The 15,193-nt window shown below is 46.3% G+C and overlaps 1 protein-coding gene across 1 annotated transcript in view; it reads right to left on the bottom strand.

The window, feature by feature from the left end:
• The window catches only part of LOC149326812 (iris-like), an 89,592-nt gene that overhangs the window by 45,793 nt on the left and 28,606 nt on the right, over positions 1-15,193 (bottom strand). Inside the window, exons 4-5 of the mRNA XM_089563272.1 lie at positions 10,473-10,752; positions 1,031-1,205 (exon numbers count right to left, since the gene is read on the bottom strand). Of these exons, the coding sequence (XP_089419398.1) occupies positions 1,031-1,205; positions 10,473-10,752 (455 nt within the window). The remainder of the gene's footprint in view (positions 1-1,030; positions 1,206-10,472; positions 10,753-15,193) is intronic.

The following is a 15,193-nucleotide window of genomic DNA, read 5'->3' as shown; positions in this document are numbered from 1 at the left end:
AGCCTTTCAAAAAACTGCCATTTAAGCACATCTTTTCTATTGGTACCGTTTTTTTCTTTCTTGCTCACGGCGTTGTTAATTCCAGTTCTCTGTGAAGAAAATAATGATTTAATGTAACAAGCATCTCCAGCCCTACCAAAAAAATCACAATATTTCTACTGGGTCTGATTTAGGAATTTTTTGCAGCAAGTTTCTTTATTCTATTCCAGAGGTTATCAGTGTTTCCAGTGCATGAGGAAAAAAGCGAAAAATAAATGTTCGTGTTCTTAAAGTTCTTATTCAACTCGTTTTGGGAAACCCTAAATAAATAGTGTTAGGCCGCCGCGGTGTCTCAGTGGTTATGGTGCTCGGCTGCTGACCCGAAAGACGCGGGTTCGATCCCGGCCGCGGCGGTTGAATTTCTTTGGAGGAGAAATTCTAGAGGCCCGTGTACTGTGCGATGTCAGTGCACGTTAAAGAACCCCAGGTGATCGAAATTTCCGGAGCCCTCCACTACGGCGTCTCTCATAGCCTTAGTCGCTTTGGGACGTTAAACCCCATAGACGAAATAGTGTTAGATCAGAGGGCTCATGAGCTTTTACGAAGTTTGAATGAATGGTTCCCCTTTTCTTTATTCTCCGCAGAATAAAGGTTCGTATATTTTCATGATGTGTACTGTTTTTTTAATCAAGTGGTTGTGACGTAAAACTGCAAATTTATCAATAAATAAATTATAAGCTTTCGCGGCATCAGATTCACCGGGGATCAAGCAGGCGAGGCTTTCATTGGAAGCCTTTCACAAGGAAAAAGGCAGCCTTGTTCGTGAGTGACACTTACGCTGTATGCGGCGGAGTACGATTTCCTGCGCAATATTGATAGGGCGAGGCGACAAGTCACGGCTGCGATAAGGCACGTGGAGTGAAAACGTGGGCGCAGCCTGAAGCTATAAATGTATGTGCTTTTCTCGTGAAATAAATAGGTGGCCTTCAGCTATCGCTTTGAAACACACTTTGAGCATCGGAAAAAGGAGCGGGCACACACACACACACACCTGCTTCACCTTAAACAGAGGCAGACTGACCCGCACCGTGCCCACGGGCTTGAGTAGGCCGAAGCAGCGCAGCGCGCTCACTGCGTCCAGCTTCTCTTCCATGACGGCCAGCCCCTCCATTTCGTCGGGAAGCAGGATCACCAGCGAGAATGCAGAGCCGTGGTGCGTCGCTGAGCTGCAGATTCAGAACAGATTGAGAGGAAGGAGGACAGTGTTATCACTGTCCGAATGAAGGTAGGCGCATTCGGCTCCTTCCAGGGCGACTTCAACATGTTTTCTGGGCTATGGAAGCCTACCCTAATCGGCTGTCTCCCAAACCATAGTTATTTGGAAAGGCGCAGCCGAAAACTTTGGCGAAAGAGTGCTCGTTGTGAATGCTGTGTGCAAGAGTGGCGATAAAGTGAAGGACACTGGCTACGACATATTAGCTAGAGTGAATAAAACAGCCCACAGAGAGAGAGAGAGAAACAGACGGGACACACTTTAATGTGCATCCAACTGGCAAAACTATCCTGTTTAATGAAGTGAAGAAGTCCGGAATAGTATTCCCCGACCAGGTCCAGTCGGCGTGGAACCAGTTTTGTATCCCGGCGAGATACAAAGCGGAACCAGGAAGAGGACAAGAACATCAGCGAGCCGGAGGCCGCGTTTCAAAAGATGAGACCGGCTCTAAGTCAGCGCCATCGAGCCTCTCCTCTTTGAGTTCGTTCTTGTTCGCTGCGTCGTTCGCGAACGTTTTGAACTGAGTAACGATATTGTCTATGTTGACGCGCGTGTTCCTCTTCTCATTTTTATCGTGTGTGGCGCATGATACCAACTAGCCAGCCTGGCTACTCTCTCACGAGGTGCACAGTGGTGGTCAAATGGAGCACGAACTCCCAAAGAGGGCGGTTCTACGATTACCAAGAGCACAGTAAACGGGACCGAGAACCTTTGCATGCAGCATCAGAGGAAGTTACACTGAAGCGAGACACTTGACAGGGAAGTATATTGCTGCTGTCTCAGCCCCTGACACAAGATGCCCGTCCGGCGCACCAGTGTCCACATTGCGCAGCTTGTACAGTCGCGGTCAAAATAAAATGGACCACAGCTCCGGTCGGCTGGATATTAGCAGCACATCCTTTGCAACGGTGTGGCGGCAGATGTCATCGTGCTCGGTATTGTTTTCTCTACATTTCTATAAACCAATTTGTCAAACATTATATTATGATCCCTAAATTCGCCGTTTTCTTTAAATCGAGAACCTGCTGACTTTTTCGTTCGGCCAATTTTTATTCCTCATGTTTTATCATCACGTCACCGTCCTGATTTTTGAGCCACAAATCTTCCAATAGCTTTTGGTTAACGCCTGCCCCGAACCATTGAAATAACCCTGGCGCCTCAGAGTAACTCTGCTTGTATCGATATCTGAATGGATCCGGCCACTTTAAGTAAAATCATTTGAATTGTCTCTACGGGTTTACCACACACTACACACATAGCATTTTCTTGGTTAAATTTGTTTCACTCGCTTCCTCTAGGGTTATGAAAGTAGCATTCCTTCGCGATACGGGTTTTTATGTTCTACATAGGCCCAGAGCCTGCTTTTTTGTTTGAATTTATCCAGTTCACACCGTCTTTATTTCTCACGGGTCGTTCGAAACTCTTCTCCTTCTTTGGTTCCTGAGTACTTACTCGTTAGTTTTGAAGTCCTTTCTTGCGCAACAGTCAGTCAACACGTCTTCGTTTTAAGTTTTGTACTGGCGCGAGTTTTCTCGAAACACGCGGGTCAGCGCCATCTAGCGCAAAATAGGCCTGTTCTCGAGACCTCTCTTGCATGCGCATGCGCTCGCTTTCGAGCTCGCACAGAAAACTTAGCTTGCTGAAAACATAGTTTTGCCAAGTTAAGTTTTCTGTGAGCATTAAAAACCCAGTTGAAAGAGCGTCTTCAAACCCCCCGAAACCCCCTCTTTTGCTGATTGTTCACGACCAACAAACGAGATGGCGCCACCGGTGCGATAGCTGACAGAGCAGCTTAATTTCCTTCGTCGTCGCCACAGACGATGTGAATATCCTACTTATTCTGTTCGAATCAGGTAAGTACCCCAAGCAAACGTGGTATTAAACAATTCTGCCGACCAAATGCCATTTCAATGCGAAATTTGAGCTCGAACAATGAGCCCGTTTAGCTGAAAGAAGCATTTTACGGGGCGCGTTTATTTCCGCAACAGTGGATAGAATCACTGGGACCAAGGATGAGTTGGCGATAAGTTTCAAGCGGTGGCGAAAGGCAGATCGTGACAATTCGATTCGTAACAAGAACCACATCGTTCCTGTGCCGCTTCTCGTGTGCAGAAGTGCTCATGCGTAAACCTGTCGAAGACGGCAGTCAGCCGCCGCGGTGGCTCAGTGGTTATGGTGCTCGGCTGCTGACCCGAAAGACGCGGGTTCGATCCCGGTCGCGGCGGTTGAATTTCTTTGGAGGAGAAATTCAAGAGGCCCGTGTACTATGCGGTGTCAGTGCACGTTAAAGAACCCCAGGTGGTGGAAATTTCCGGAGCCCTCCACACGGCGTCTCTCATAGTCTTAGTCGCTTTGGGACGTTAAACCCCATAAAACCAAACCAAACGAAAGACGGCAGTCGTGCTTTACTAGAGCCGGGCCTGGAACAAGACGCACAACCGGAGGCCTTCCGGCCTTCACGTAAGTGTGCCATGGCTCAAGCCATTCAGCCGGATGCAGAGCCTCGTCATCAAGAGTATCGATACTCGGCTCGAAAGGGCAGAGCACGTGACTGCTATCTTCCTGGTTCTAAACTTCATTCCGAACCACGTTAATTAAAGAGGTATGTTCTTCGCGCATGTTATTAAGCAGCACGACCACTCGCTTCGTCCACGCTCTCTCCGCGTGCCCTTTGCCCTTGTGATGAGCCGGCGTATTAAAGCTGGCCGCACAAACCACCGGGCCCATCAGTCTTTAATTCAGACTATCCTGCAATAACGCTGCCTCGTTCTCACTGAGCCCTGTTGTACGAGCAGTTGTGTTGCCCCGAACACGACTTGGAAACCATTACAGAGCTACGGATGCGCGAGCAAGTGTGTTGACCTCAAAACCTTTCACTGGCGAGTGTACTGCCGTCACAAAAGTTCGCGTCTGCTGACTTACCTCTGCAACAACACTCGAAGATACTTGGTTTAAACGGATATGCCAAGAGGGGCCCGTATTCTTACTTCAGTCCGGAGAGGGCCCAGTGTCTCATCATCACCATCATCAGCCTGACTACGCCCACTGCAAGGCAAAGAAAGGCCTCTCCCATGCCTCTCCAATTAACCCTGTCATTTGCCAGTTGCGGCCACCATATCCACGCAAACCTCTTAATCTCATCCGTCCACCTAACTTTTTGCCGCCCCCTGCTACGCTTGCCTTCTCTTGGAATCCACTCCGTTACTCTTAAGGACCAGCGGTTATCTTGCCTTCGAATTGCATGCCCTGCCCAAGCCCAGTTCTTCCTCTTGATTCCGACTAGGATGTCATTTACCCGCGTTTGTTCCCTCACCCACTCCGCCCACTTCCGATCTCCTAACGTTACACCCATCACTTTTCTTTTCCTAGCTCGCTACGTTGTCCTCAACTTAAGCTGAACCCTCTTTGTTAGCCTCCACGTTTCTGCCCCATAGGTGAGTACCGGTAAGATACAGTTGTTGTATACTTTTCTCTTGAGGGATATTGTTAAACTGCCATTTATTTATTTATTTATTTGCAGTACCTACAGCGCCCAACGGGCATTATTGTAGGCGGAAGTACAGAAAAAAAGGGGAAACAAGAGTAATCCATACATATATACGTTCATTCATACACCGCGGTTACCGACAGGTCAACAACACTTCCTTTAAAACATCTAAAAAAAGTACGATTCCGTGGCATACATTTAATACGCAGGCTCTGCACGACATAATAATGATATGAGAGAACCTGCCATATGTGCTCCACCCCATTTTTATTCTTCAAGTTATTTCCCTCTCATGATTCGGGTCAGCGGTCACTACCTGCCTTAAGTAGACGTATTCTCTTACTACTTCCAGCCCCTCGCCACCAATTGCAAACTGCAGTTCCCTTGCTAGACTGTTGAATATTGCTTTGGATTTCTTCATGTTAATTTTTAGCCCCACCGTTCTGCCCTGGCTGTCTAACTCATTGGCCATGCTTTGCAGCTCATATCCTCAGTGACTTAGCAATGCAATGTCATCAGCGAATCGGAGATTAGTTAGACTTCCTCCATTAACTCCTATCCTCAACTGTTCCCATTTCACGCCCCGGAATACCTCCTGTAAACAGGCGGTGAATAGCATTGGCGAGATCGTGTTTCTCTGCCTGAGACATTTCCTTAATAGAATTTTATTGCGGATTTATGGAGGACTATGGTAGATGTGCAATCGGTATAAATACCTTGAAAAAATTGCACATAACGCTCTTCTACACCCTGATTCCGCAATGCCTGCATGACAGCTGAGATTTGCAGTGAGTTAAATGCTTTTTCGTAGCCAATGAAGGCTGTATACAGGAGTTGGTGAAATCGTGCGCATTTCTCTACCACCTGATTGATAGCGTGAATATGGTCTATTGTCGAGCATCCTTTACGAAAGCCTGCCCGATCATTTGGTTGATAGAAGTCTAAGGTTGTCCAGACAATATTATCAATTACCTTAATAAATACCTTGTAGGAAACGGAAAGTGAACTGATCGGTCTGTAATTCTTCAAGTCCTTGACGTCTCCTTCCTTAAAAATTAATATGATATTATCGTTCTATAATATTATCTTACATTGTTTTAGCACATGGTACGCTAGTAGTCACAAGGCATTTCGTATACAGGGTGGCTAGTTTTCCTCACACAATCTCTCCTCCGTCCTTCAACAAATCTGCATTTACCTGATCCTCACCAGGTGCTTTCCCCTTTTGCATTGCTCCTAAGGCTATCTTACTTCCTCTTTCGTTACTGGCGGGATGTCCCATTGCTGTGCTCTGCTGCTTGTCTCAAAAACGTTCTGATTACATTTGCTACTGCATATATTTGTGTAGAATTCTTCGGCTGGTCTTATCCATATTGCTGATGAGAGTGCCCTGTTTGTCTTTTAGCGCATACATCTGGTTTTTACCTATGCCTCGTTTTCTCTTTACTGTTTTGAGGCTACATCCACTCTTCAGAGCATGCTCGATTTTCTCCATGTTGAACTTCCTGATGTCGGCTGCCTTGCGCTTGTTTATTAACTTTGATAGCTCTGCTAGTTCTGTTCGATCTATGGAGTAAGACGTCCTAATGCTTTGGCGTTTCTTAATCAGATCTTTAGTCTACTGAGATAGCTTCCCGGTATCCTGTCGAACCATCCTACCGCCTACTTCAAAGGCGCTCTCCGTAATGATATCTGTGAGACGATCGTTCATTGTTTGAACATTACGGTCGTCTTCTTCCCTTAAAGCGGAAAATCTGTTCTGCAGCCAAAATCCTGAATTCCTCTACTTTCCTTCTTAACGCTAACTTGTTAATAGCCTTCCGCTTCATTAGTTTCCTCCGTTCCCTCTTCAAATCTAATTTTTGTAAAAAAACTAACTTTTCTAGGCGCATGACTGATGTACTAAAAGTATTTAAAGAAAATACTTTAGGTCTAGAGTTCACCACTGAGGTCACGGTGGTTAGCAAGCTATAATTTTTAGATATGAGTTTGAAGATTGAGACGGGACACGTCTGTTGGGAATATCGTCGAAGGATGGGAAAACCGCTGTTAAATTATAAATCGCATCATTCCAAAACAGTTAAAACAGGAATTGTGGTCTCATCTCTTTTGTCATCATTATCAAAATCTTGTATCCATATGGCGACCAATATCTTCAACGAACAAGTTAAAATGTTAAAGGAAGCTGGATACCCGGATGGTGTTATGTTATTGGGCTGTAACAAGGTAGCCAAAAGCTTAAGAATCCATATTTGGTGCCTAGTCCGGGAAAAGAGAAGGAAAGAAAAAAGTTTGCCATTCTCCCTTATGTACATCGCCTGTCACATAATCTTAAAAATGCGGCAAAAAGGTATGGCGTAGGGGTTGTTTTTTCCGCACCCCAGAAACTTAAAATGGTTTTTGCTGTTTTGCAAAAAAAGGCTGAGCAACGAAAAGAATCTGAAACAACTTGTGGGGTTACGCACGAAACAATGTATGCGCCATGCGCAGAAGAAGTAGTATACAAAATCCCAATGCCATGCGGACAAATATATATAGGGCAGACAGGGCGTTGCATCAATACACCTTTGAAAGAGCATGCAAATAATCTGGAAGCTAACAAATCTAATAATCTAGTTGACCATGTCAGAGACTGCCAATCTTGTTTTCCTTCATTGCCTAGCTTACTGTGATATCCTCTACAAACACCCGTCCCGTTTAGCACGTGAGATTATGGAAGCATATCGCATGAAGAGAAAAAAACAAGGTTATGCGTCAGTAAGCCATCTATTTCATTATATGACAGTGAGGTTGCATACCCCGATGCCACGTAGAAACATGGGTTTTGTCTGTGCACTAGCTGATAAGTTGGCCACTTTTTCTATAAAATGTACTGCTTTCCTTGAATAAATTTCAGTTGTGAGTCAGCGCTTGTCCTGTGTTTTCTTCTACTCTGTCTGCGTCGTTGCGCTGTTTGCCTTCAAATCTAAGCTTAGACGAGACCTTAGCATTCTGAGGTCGCTACAACGGACCTTCTACGATGCCTGGGTGAGCGCACAGTATGAAGTCTATTTCATTTGTAGTCTCCCCACTGGGGCTCTTCCACGTCCACATCCTGTTTGCTTTGCTCGTTTGCGGAAGAAGGTATTCATTATTCGTACATGATTTCTATCTGCGAACTCTACTAATTACTCTCTCCTGCTATTCCTAGAACCTATGCCGTAGTCACCTACCGCCTGGTCTCCAGCCTGCTTCTTGCCTACCTTCGCATTGAAGTCGCCCATCAGTACAGTACTGTGATTTTACTCTGGTCATTGCCGATTCCCACCTTTGAGTTCCCCGATGTCTCGGGGAACTGAAAGAGCTAATCGTTTTTTTTCGAATTGGACGAGGCTGCTGCTCTCAGTTGCAACGAAGAATGCAGTGTTGCGGACGCGTCCTCTGAGTCCGTGGTCCCCGTGGGTGAAAAAGCATTAAAAGCGTGCAGAACTGGGGAAGAAACTTTTGTCGGCTGAGAACCTAATTCTCACCCCTATAAGAACATACGGGGCCGAAGGAGTCTGGAAAACACAGAACAGGGGCATAAAACAGAACAATCTGATCATTTTGCAGTGAGACAAAGAAGGAGGGTTTGTTGTAATTCCAATGGACACTCTTAATCAAAAGGTAATGGCTGCTTTTAACATGATTTTCAAACCCGTGCAGTTTCGCGCAGCTAAAAAGAAGTCGGCCGCACTTCTCCTGCTAACGTAGTGCCACTTGAATCGTTCAATGACGAGTGTGACGAGGCTAAGAAGCCTGGTGGCTAGAAGTATTTTTCAGAGGTAAGACAAAATCAGAATGCCCTCTCTGAACCGTAGTTTCAGAGAAAGGCCCATGGCACCTGCACGTCGGGCACAATCTGTGTGACAACCTGAAATGCCTGGACGGAGCTCACCCTGCCATGTTCGCAGTTCGGTACAAAAGCAAACAAACAACAAAAAACAGCTCCCGTACTGTGTTTCTTCGATGTTCTCAGAAGCCTTTTTGCGCTATCTTGTACGGTTTCACGAGCGCTAGCTTAAATTCAGCGCCTTATTTGGTGCGCACAGAGTCCTTTAAGGTAGTAAAGCATTGCTGAAATTAGGAAGGGTGTTACTAAGCGCTTCCACAGCAGTCGCAAAAGCTTGGAAGAGAGCAACCTTCCAAAATAACAACTTAGAATTTAAGCAAAAGACATAAACGCATTCCATATTCCCGCACGCCGCGCTGCCGCCAATTACAGGAGACTTCGTTTCTTGGCAGAGTTATGGATGGAACGGTGAGACATTCTTCACCTCCAACCCTCGTAATTTAGGAAACTTCTACAGTGTTTACAGTGTTTGGCGTCTGTGCGAAACGCAATTATCTGCTAAACTGTGGGAACCCCCGCCTTAAATGTTTTTGCGGTGCTCGCGCAGGCACTCGTTTAACAAACGGCCAGTTTGCCCTGTGTACACATTGCCGCAATGAAGGGGAATTTAATAGGCAACATTGCTAATGCGCAATAAACATATGCTTTCTTGCTGCATTCAGCAGAGATTCAGTTCATTAATGTTGGAGCATGTGGTTTCGCGCCGACAATAATCCCGATTTGGCAGTCCCTCAAGCTAGACAACTGCAAGCGATAGTTTCTTGACAAGACCTTGTCACCAAAAAAGAAGATTCGAGAGAGGAAATGTGTCCCAAGCTTGGCGACATTTCCATAGACCCTTTTTTCTCACTATTCCGTCACGTGTTATCCTTTTCCGCTGCCGTTCATAGCGCTCTTCGAAATGCCAGGATAATAACCGACCAGAGATGAAACAAATGAACATTCATTTCACACCACGCTGATAAGACCGCTTGTCACTTTACATAATCAACAATTTCCTAACAAATACTGTATTTTTGCAGATCTTTCCCGCAGAATTCTTTCATAATCTAAGCCAGTGAAAACGCGTAAAAAGGCTATGTTCACCGACATTTCATGCCAAAAATATTGGAGGGACTAGTGTGGCTAAGTATGGACTTGGAGGACTATTTAACGCAAAATACACTCTGTAATTACATATTTGACGCCAGGAAATTTAAAACAAGATACACGTATGGCCTTAACGCGGTTATTTTTAGAGTTTTGTGTGCGCGTACCGCGTTGCAACATATTTCCTTATTCGAAACAGTCTGTGTTGATTCATATCTTGGCATTACCGAGTCATATCTTGGCATGGGCGATTGAGATATTCGTTTTTGAAACCTTAAGCACCACGAAAAAAAAGAGGAACGCGAAAAAAACTTAGAGCCGCCAGGACAAAGACACTGAAGAACCAGCGCTCCCTTGTCCTGTCACCTCTTGGTTTCTTAGTCGTTCTCGCTCTTTTCACGCTGCCAGAAATTTTGTACCTTTGCATCCAGCTCTTCCTTGGGCCGAGAAAAAGGCGGGCAGTATTGTGAAATTAAATAAATCAATTTATAGACAAAACACGTTTTGTGTTTTGTGGGGATTTAATGTCCCAAAGCGACTCAGTCTATGAGGGACGCCGTAGTGAAGGGCTCCGGAAATTTCGAGCACCTGGGGTTCTTTAACTTGCACTGACATCGCACAGCACACGGGCCTCTACAATTTCGCCTCCATCGAAATTCGGCCGCCGCGGCCGGGATCGAACCCGCGTCTTTCAGGTCAGCAGCCAGCGCCGTAACCACTGAGCCACTGCGCGGGGCCAAAAAAAACGCGTTTCAAAGAGAGCGGAATCGTACGCGGGAGTCAAGGCGCCATCGGCAGGCGTGGGGATCTCGGTGGCAGACCCGCAGCAGTGCGGCTGCTGGTAGGGCAGCTGCAGGGCGGTGGCCCTTAGGTGTCCGCAGCTGGCCATGGGGAAGTGGCCCGTCTGGTGGAGCATGACCACGTCCGAGGCACTGCCGTCGGACGCGTGGAAGGTCTTCAGGGTGGCTGTCTGTTCGTCGAACGTGTACCGCCACGAGCCCCGGAAGTCGACCGCGCTCACCAGGCACACCTGGCACGACGGCATGATGCAGCCTGCGAATGGCTCAATTGGTAGCGATTCCTGATTATTTTCGAGTGGTATGCATCCTTATTACGTGTCCTGCGGTTGCTTAGCTATAGGCTGGCTCGAAAAGCTACTATATAGCCTGCAGCAGTGGGAAAATAAAATTTCATATGTGCTGAAGAATAACCATTAGCAAATAATGTTTGGTTATTTCTGTTCGGCAGCCATCATGATATGTCTCGGTATACGTTGATCAACAATGCCTTGTCATTTAGGTCGGACTGCCAACACTAGGTAAGCAACATCGACATGATGTTGCAGGCTGCAAAATGAAGACCCTTGATGAGAAAACCCCGCAGAACAAAGCCGTAAAAACCTCACTTGGCAATCAGCAGGGCCGACTCGCATATCATGCTACAGGAAACTGAACTTCGTCAACGCTCCAAATGCTAGTAACGGCTGCTAGTTTCAGTACAGAATTTGGCTTGTGATCACCATAGTCTGGGAAGAAGCGGGGGGGGGGGGGGGGGTTATTCCTGTAAAATGCGTAAAAGGCACGTGGTACTACGCGTAATAACAATGGTTGTTTGTTTCTTTATTTATTTCTTTACAATAGAGACTTTTAGCTGAGCGGATTTCCGTTCCGCTCCTATAGGAACTCCAGAGCGGAGTGCCAAGGGAACATAGCGCGAGCTCTCTCTCTCTCTACGATCTCGTAATGAAACAAGCGCGAATTCTGCTGGTTTCATTAGGAGACCGTAGAGACAGGCGACAGGAGTATTGCTATAATGTCTGAAAACCAATGGCAGAGCATCTGTGAATTCGCTAGTGGGAGTAGTGCTGCCAACTTGGAGAAGCGACATTAATAGAAGTGTTATTTGCTCATCATTCTGCATAATATAAGACAATATTGTGGATTCCGTGATATGCCGGCTGATATGGTGCACCCTTTTACCCCCAATGGCATGATCCAAGCTTTATGCTCAAGTGGAAAATTCGCGTTTTGCCAGCGACGGAATCATGAAGATCCGCAATAGAATGCAAAGGCTTCTATTGAATACGAAACGAGTGCTGTGTGGATTCTAGAAAAATTCTAATTTTTGTACCGCTGAGGCCTACCGATGCAGAAATGCAGTGTGGAGGCGCCTTGTGCAAGATGGAATGTTAAAAGAAAAAAGAGAAATGCAGTACGCATATAACCGTAGGTCGAGAATATAAGCGGAAGCAAGAGCAAAAGTTGTGTTTTTCTTGTATTGCTTGCCCTTTTATCCCCCTGTAAACCACTCCGTTCAGAGGTACTCAGAGGTACTCCGTTCAGAGGCACTCCGTTATACGTATGGCGAACAGTTGTATATATGGACCTGTCATTTCTAATGGCTTAACGATATTAAATGCTGTTAGGAACGGGCCTCTATCCCACCGCTGGAACCAGTGTTAAAGATGGGGCTTCTATCCCACCGCTGGAACCAGAGTTGAAGACGGAGGGGTCCTGGAGATGACTAACTCGTTTAGCCTCGCAGGTACCGGCTCCGAATGACGATGTCGGACTGCGTTATCGAGGAAACTGTACAGAAGGGTTTATTCTACATATTTACAGATGAGAATCGACTCGAATGCATGCTCCGATCACACAACAACATCCCGTTAAATACGGTTCGCGTTCCCCAGATCCCTGACTTGGGGAACTTAGTTCGAATAACGTTGTCCAATCGGATGGGCCATTGATGACGCTGGCGGTACCACCCACGGCACGGGGCGGTGCTGAAGCTCTCTCGCTCTCTCACAGCTCGGGGGATGAGAAGGGGAAGACAGTCATCAAACACAGATGCGTCACCTTGACCACTGCCGCAAGTTTTCTGTGCGTTGCCTCCGTGGGAAAGCAGAATCCCGCAGTCTTCTCGCAGGTGGTTGAACCTTCTCGAACTCCCCCGCCGGATGGCCGAAGCACGAGACCCCTTCGACACAGCGTCTTTCAATTAGCAGCCTCGCTCAGCGTGACCTTGCGTAGCATCATCCCGTTCGGTGACCCGAAGGCCGACTCGGCCAACGTATACCGCTGCTTCCGCCGTGCTTCATGTGCATCTCTGCTTCCAGCGTTGCTGCTGCTGTCGCAAGTTCTCGCCGCATCTTTGCCTAACGACGACACTCGTCTGACAGTAATTTCTCCCAGGCCCGTGGGAGACAGCGTCCTTCGATCGGTTCGGAGGTTCGGTGATTTGGAGAGCAACAACCCCGTCCGTCGTCGTCTATGCTTCTGCCGCCGGCGCCAGGCCTCGTCATATCCCTTGCTTTGCGATGAGTCACACCCGGCTCCCAGGACCACGTTGTCCACTCTTAACAATGCGTATCGGATCTGGCAACCGGGGTCCTCAAGATTGGAAACCATGCTGTGCAAGCCAGCCAGCTGGGTTGCTGCCCAATAAAGACCATTGTTACTCTGCACCTCGAGCACGGCGGTTGTCTGCGTCGCATGCTATGTTGAATAACACAGATGTAAGCTGCTATGCGCATGTCTACATTATGCCCTCATAGGCAGGACTATTGACAGCCGATATTTGTCGGTATACGTTGGCGAGTATTGGCCGGTTATTTATTAGATCAGGCAGCCAACGTGAGATATATCTCGGCAAACTAAATTTCTTCAGGCGGAATTTCCACAAAGCCCCAGAAAATGTAAAATAACTGCAGTACCTCACACACATCAGACCCATTTTTTTTAATATTCCAGCCCGGTGTGGGATTATTAGATTTCTTAGAACGGGCGCAGAGAACCGCGCAGTCCGCTTTGTCGCCAACGGCTACAGTTTTCAACACATCCTTCCAGCAATGAAGGAATCTATTGGTTGGAACTTCTTACTACTCGGGGCCTGCGCTATAAATGGGGAATGTCCTACCGCATCTATTTCGACGAAACTGGGATTGATAAACATCTCTATATTCGCCTGCCACATTTTGTATCAGAACATGGTGATCACACTTTTAACGTACAAGAAATCATATGCCGATGCAAATTCCTTCTTTCCGCACGTCATACCTCTGTGGAACCAGCTACCTAAAAACATGGTTCACTGCACATCACTGGAAGCGTTTCATGCATTTATTCGCAAATTGATTTTATCAAAAGACTGCATAATTCAATGTACGCGAGTGTAAACATGATTTTGTTGTGTGTATGGCTGTTCCATGTGGTGTTCGAGGAGCCCCATCTTCTGTCTATGGCACTTGTAATGCCTGATTTTGTTGTACGTCTCCCATGAAATAATGATCTCGGGCATCAATCAGCATCAAATATGAACAAAAAGACCTCAACTCAACAAAAATCAACTAAGTTTCAATGATGAAGCATATGGGCTAATTTTCAGAAAATATCAAAGCGGCCTCTACGTTTCCGTAATAAAATAACGACAAAACTTCAAAAAAAATGTCTCAACATTGACCCACAGTATTTAAATTAACAGTAAAAAAACTTTTCTGGAAGGGTTAACATTAAATTTACCACCAGTTCACGGACTTTCGCGTCATCCTTCTGTACGTCTGTACAAAAGCTGATTTCTTTGTATTGGTTTCGTTTGGTTTACGGGGTTTAACGTCCCAAATTGACTCAGGCTATGGGAGACGACGTAGTGGAGGGCTCCGGAAATTTCGACCACCTGGGGTTTTTTAACGTGCACTGACATCGCACAGCACACGGGCCTCTAGAATTTCTTCTCCAAAGGAATTCAACCGCCGCGGCCGGGATCGAATCCGCGTCTTTCGGGTCAGCAGCCGAGCACCATAACCACTGAGCCACCGGGGCGGCTCCATTTCTTTGTATTGTTAGTATCGTTACTCGCCTTATCCTCTTTGCATGCACTGAGTTTAGTGCATGTTTACGCCTCTTCGCCATGGACTGGCAGTTTCTTATTCATTACTCTGTTCTGATCATGTTCTTGGCGCCATGTAAATTGTGTTTAGCTTTAGACTGAGTGTGCAAGCCGTGTACGCCCACCTGCTACGGCCTGCAGTAGTGAAAATAAAACAAATAAATTTCCAATTCCAACGTGACTACAGCGCTTACAGTGTCATTCTCAGGCTGCAGCCCAAAACATTTATACTTTATGTATGAGCTCAATCCACTCAGAAGTACCTAATAGCTCGATTTTGGGCCACCTTCTATCCTTAATCTAGATTATAATGACTTACTCCAGTATTTCTTAAATTTTTCTGCTCGGAGATGACTGTGTTGCACAGAGGGAGATCCCTAATGACCAGAAATTTAATATATTGTAGGTTCTTTTAAAGCTATTATTGTTGCTGCGATTGGTTTCTCAGCCATGACTCTATGCGTGAAATATTTCTGCGTCTGTCATCCACTGGGTCATGTCCAGCTGTTTACTATCCTATTAATACCAATTTTCAGTCTGTAACCTGCTACAGCTACCTTGTACTACATATCACGTCAGAGACGATACCTTCATCATCATCCCTCCG

The sequence above is a fragment of the Amblyomma mixtum genome, chromosome 10 (genome assembly GCF_055824585.1).
Source record: "Amblyomma mixtum isolate Tamu chromosome 10, ASM5582458v1, whole genome shotgun sequence".
In the NCBI taxonomy this organism is placed as follows: Eukaryota; Metazoa; Arthropoda; class Arachnida; order Ixodida; family Ixodidae; genus Amblyomma; species Amblyomma mixtum.
The sequence above is the reverse complement of the archived record's forward strand: the minus strand, read 5'-3'. Positions and strand labels throughout refer to the sequence as shown.